General features: G+C 33.3%; 1 protein-coding gene across 1 annotated transcript in view; it reads right to left on the bottom strand.

Moving 5' to 3' along the window:
• LOC145010192 (protein rolling protein) overlaps positions 1–2,962 on the bottom strand; it is a 3,373-nt gene extending 411 nt beyond the window's left edge. The window contains exons 1-8 of the mRNA XM_078968764.1: positions 2,535–2,962; positions 1,844–1,877; positions 965–1,162; positions 785–874; positions 532–597; positions 336–427; positions 205–252; positions 1–62 (exon numbers count right to left, since the gene is read on the bottom strand). The exon at positions 1–62 is cut by the window's left edge and continues 46 nt beyond it. Of these exons, the coding sequence (XP_078824890.1) occupies positions 1–62; positions 205–252; positions 336–427; positions 532–597; positions 785–874; positions 965–1,162; positions 1,844–1,877; positions 2,535–2,806 (862 nt within the window). The 5' untranslated portion in view covers positions 2,807–2,962. The remainder of the gene's footprint in view (positions 63–204; positions 253–335; positions 428–531; positions 598–784; positions 875–964; positions 1,163–1,843; positions 1,878–2,534) is intronic.
• Positions 2,963–4,868: the final 1,906 nt, after the last annotated feature.

Raw genomic sequence — 4,868 nt, 5'->3', positions numbered from 1 at the left:
CTTTCACAAGCCAAACATATAGTCCGTAACATGGAAGGTGAACTAAAGCGATGCCAAAGTACCTGCAGGATGTGAAAAGTCATATCTACCCCGAGAGAGCAATATATATATATATATATATATATATATATATATATATATATATATATATATATATATATATATATATTTCATTGGATTGGATAGGGATTGGATGCAACATACCACATAGGAGCCCATGGAGTAGCAATTTCCAGGAAGGGATAAGGCCACCTGCAATAGCCTCTCAAACTTCAATCCCGGGAAATTTTACAGTAAATAATTGATAAATGAGAAAAGAAGTGAGTGGAAATCACCATGTAAAGCAACAAGCATGCATAACCCACTGGAAAATTATATAAGCTGCGCTCCACAAGACAAAGTATGTTAACCCGTGCCAAGTAAATTGCTACAAGGAAAAGACAAACAGTGAGATAATGGCATCAGGTCGACACTTATTAGGATCATTAATATAGTGAATAACCAATTGGTGAATGCGATCCAATTACTTACTAGGCTGTTGAGAGCAGAATCCAGAAGGAGAAAAACAGCATTCAGGGAGTGCATGCAACCAATCAACTGCAATCACAACAGAGATTTATAGCCAAACTAACTCAGACTCAGAAACAGTTCCGAATGAATACATTTGTTATGAGCTAGCAAATAATAAAAAGAGAATGATAAATTTCCAGGAAAAAGGAGGAGATTTTCATTGATTGGTATTGTATTGACAATGAAAGAAAAGGTCCAAAAATATGGTGCTAACCAAGGTAAGCTTGAAGCCATCGCCAGACTGAAACGGGAGTAATAGGCACCAAAATACAAGGTCAGTAAGCACAACAGCACCTGCACAAGTCTGTTAGACATACACCAAGAATCAGCTTTAAACACTTTTCAAAAAAAAAAAAAAAAAAAAAAAAACTCATGTGATAGAAAGAATACCAACCTGATAAACATTCTGCATGAGATTTCCCCAAAACCCAGCTTCTTGATTAAACTGCAGATTGATGGAATTGGAAGCCTCGTTATCTTTAAAAGAGCTAGAATCCTTTTTCAGAAACTTGTCTCTCTCTTGATTTTGATTTGGAAGGGGACGCTCTTTGAAGTGCATCCAGCAGCCATGAGCAGATATAATGGTCCCAAGCTACACGAAAGTAAGCAGCACTCATGAAATGTAAGGAAGAATAATTTTGTGTGGTAATGACCTCAATTTATATACAATGTTTGATGATGAAAATGGAACTAAATCTCAATCCTATCTAAGAAAACAAATCAAATAAAAAAAAAATCCTAATCCTCATCTGAAGTTGAATACATTGCAGCAAAGTTAACACAACGGCACGTACAAATGCCTTATGGCTTTGAAAAGTTGTTGTTGATTTATGTGTGGCCAAGAACCCTGTTTTCTATGCCCCAACATCATTTCATTTGCAAGTTGGTCACTAATGGAAAGATTAAAGTGAGCTTTTGTGGCACAAATGAGCAGACAGCAGATCATATTTTTTTAGTGGGTCTTGATAACTCTCCTGATTTTTCGGGCTACCAAACATAATGTTTTTGTAGTCAATTTAATAGTCGCAGTTTAATTTTATCAAAGTATTTTTAGTTTGCAAGTAGAAGCAGTGTATTTGTGATATCTTTGTTTGTATCACTACTCGAACACGAGTATGATTTTCTTCATGATATTGTAACTGCCTAGCAAAAAGATCATAACACTTCCTCTCCCACATTATTTGTACTAAATCCAAGACCTAAAAAATATTTGGACCGGAACCGTATTCAAAGACATTTGAATTTAGAATATTAGGCAAGTGAATTGACATACCGCAAAGTAGACCATGACCAAGCAAAAAGTCCATCTGTAAAATTGATTAATAAACATTCATTAACAGCGATATCATCAACAAACAAACTCAAACGTGAAGAAATACTATTACTAGTGCTTAGTGGCTATGAGAATTTTTGTAGAATAGTCACCAAACCCAAATGCCCAAGTGAGACATTTAACTCCTCATCCAAGGTGATTCCTAATAAATCTCAAGGGATTGGATTGGAGGCACACATACGGACATACCACATCTGATTGGATTGGATTGGATTGGATTGGATTGGATTGGATTGGATTGGGGGGACAAACATTACACATCTTATGTCTCTCTTTGCTCACATATTCTGCAGTTTACTCATTCTCACGATGGTAACAACTAACAAGTTTAGGAGGATGACTCTTTCTATCTTGAACCATCTTGAAAGCCACCTGTTACGCATCTGCCTACTCATGCCATATAATGGAATTTTGGATTGCAGCGCGCTGGGTGTTTTCAGCCACTTTACCAAATAAGTTTAACATCTTGTATTTCTCTCCTCTTTTTTCTTTTCTTCCCTTTCTAAACAATCGGGCTCTATAGTATAAAGACAAATCATCTGCTAATCTCTAAGGGACGGATAATAAACTATTGCCTAACAAATAAAAAGTAGCATAGAAAATTAAGCTGAAGTAAACATGGCATACTGACTGGGTGTAGAAATAGAAGACGAAGGGGCCGAAGGCGATGACTGTTTGATATAGCAAGTAAGCCATGGAAACGAAGGAGAAAAGCCTGTAGAGAAGGATCCAGCTTGGATGAAGGTTCCTCCAGCAAGAAATCCATAGATGCTGGGTTTTAGTGGTATGTGTGTTGTTTTTAGTGACGATGAATCTCAAAGAGACCAGCGTGGGAATCAGGAAGATGAGAGCGCAGACAGGTACTTGCCATCGAAGCCAGTACTCCAAACCCCCATCCTCCATGGATGACGCCGTGATGGTGAGAAGGATAGATAATCCATGTGGTGGGTGGGAGGAGGCATTTGTATTTCTGGGGAGGCACCTAACAGTGATGACGTTCTTCAATTCCGGATCGGTGTCGCTGTCTGGGCGAGTTAACCAAGCATCTTCGTTGACGCGAGTAAGTCTAAAATTGAAATTCGTCAACCAGCCCTCTTTTACTACGGTTAAATATCTGATATAGACATAGATATTCTTTTTACAAAATTGTAAAAAACTCGATCTTTATTTTTAAAACTATATGGTTTTGCTTTAAAAATAATTAATGGTTTATTTTTTAATATCTTATGCCTTTTATGTTAAAAAAAAACATTAAGGGGTGTTTGATACAAGGAAAAATAATTGATTCTTGGGATAATAACTTAAAATATAATATATTTTTTGATTTGTATACATTTGGTCACTTTTTTTCGTTTATATTTACCTCTTCAACTTGTTTAAGTATACACATTCACTCCTTATGGTCCGCTACTCAAGGTTAGATGGTAAAAATGACTTAATAGGGTAATATATTTTTCACTTTATACACATTTAGTCCTTAATATTTTTGTACACATTTAGTCTTCAACATATTTTTTTTCTTGTTGCAAAATAAGTCATTTTTATTTTTGTATTCATTCAGTACTTATGAATGATTTCTTTATGTTTTTCTCACAACATATTATGTGGGACGATCATTAATGAGGTGTTTGAGGTTTTTGATATTTATGTCTATCGCGATCTCGACTACTTAGTTGTTTAGGTCTTGTGTTCTGAACATCATAACTTCTTCATATGATCTTTATATTCAAAAAAATAGTTTGTTTGGTTGAGTTTTGGCTGAGTTACGCAGCTCTAAACAATAACTGTTAGGATTGTTATGAAGTATTTCACCATTTTTTATATTCTTTGTCCAACTTTAAAGCATCAAAAAATTTGCATATGAGCTCGGAACGAGGTGATTTTTTTCCAGATTGTAGTCCTCTTTCTTATCTATGTTTTTGGCTCAAAAAATAATTTGTTTGGTTGATTTTTGGTTGAGTTATATAGCTTTAAATAGTAACTTTTAGGATTGTTGTAAAGTATTTCAACATTTTTTATATTTTTTGTCCAACTTTGAACCATCATAAAATCTTCATATAAGTTCGGAATGATGTGATATTTTTTTTCCAGATTGTAGTATGCGCTCCTGTCTACACTTTAGGAAAAAATAGCTTATTTTGTTTAGTTTTTGCTGAGTTATGCCGCTATAAACAGTGGCTGTTAGGATTGTTGTAAACTATTTTAATATTTTTTAGATTTTTTGACCAACTTTTACTTGTTTGTATATATGTAGATGACACGATCAATTTTGCAACAACGGATTGTACGAAAAAGAGTGGAGTGGAAGGTGTGCCAACAATTCTTTTATTCCATGTTTTATTTTGTGGTGTTGACACTATGCTTAAGTTTGGATTTATTTGTAACTTATTTATTTATATTAGAAATATGTTTTTTAATACTTGGTGTATAAAGAATAATATTAAATGTCAAGAAAATAACTTATTTTGTAACAAATAATGTTAAAGTAAAAAATTATAAGCATAAACGATGCATGTTTTTACAAATTAAGATGTACATCATAATGCATTTTTATAAAACAAAATGTTGCTTGAAAATGAATAAACAAAGTAAAAAAAAAAAACTCATTTTCATTTTCATTGTTTAATATAATCAAAGAAGAGAAATGATTGTCATAAACATTTCTCTAATGGATTCCCCCATTCTACCAAACAGTAGAATCAATTCTCTTTCTTTATGTTAATTATTTTTCTCTACATTTCCATTCTATGATGTAATTTTATTTCTGTATACCAAACGCACCCTAACTTTAACAACTTAGTTGCTAATTTTTTTAAAATAATAATTTATCATCGGATATTATTTCTGCAACCAAACTACAATGACCATTTATTCATCTCTCTCTCTCTCTCTCTCTCTTCTTTTAATTTTATTCAAATATTATACATTAATTCCTTTAATTAATTTTTTTAATTTCTTCTTATTG

The sequence above is a fragment of the Lactuca saligna genome, chromosome 8, assembly GCF_052625555.1.
Source record: "Lactuca saligna cultivar CGN05327 chromosome 8, ASM5262555v1, whole genome shotgun sequence".
Taxonomy (NCBI): domain Eukaryota; kingdom Viridiplantae; phylum Streptophyta; class Magnoliopsida; order Asterales; family Asteraceae; genus Lactuca; species Lactuca saligna.
Note: the sequence above shows the minus strand (reverse complement) of the source record. Positions and strands in the feature narration are given on the sequence as shown.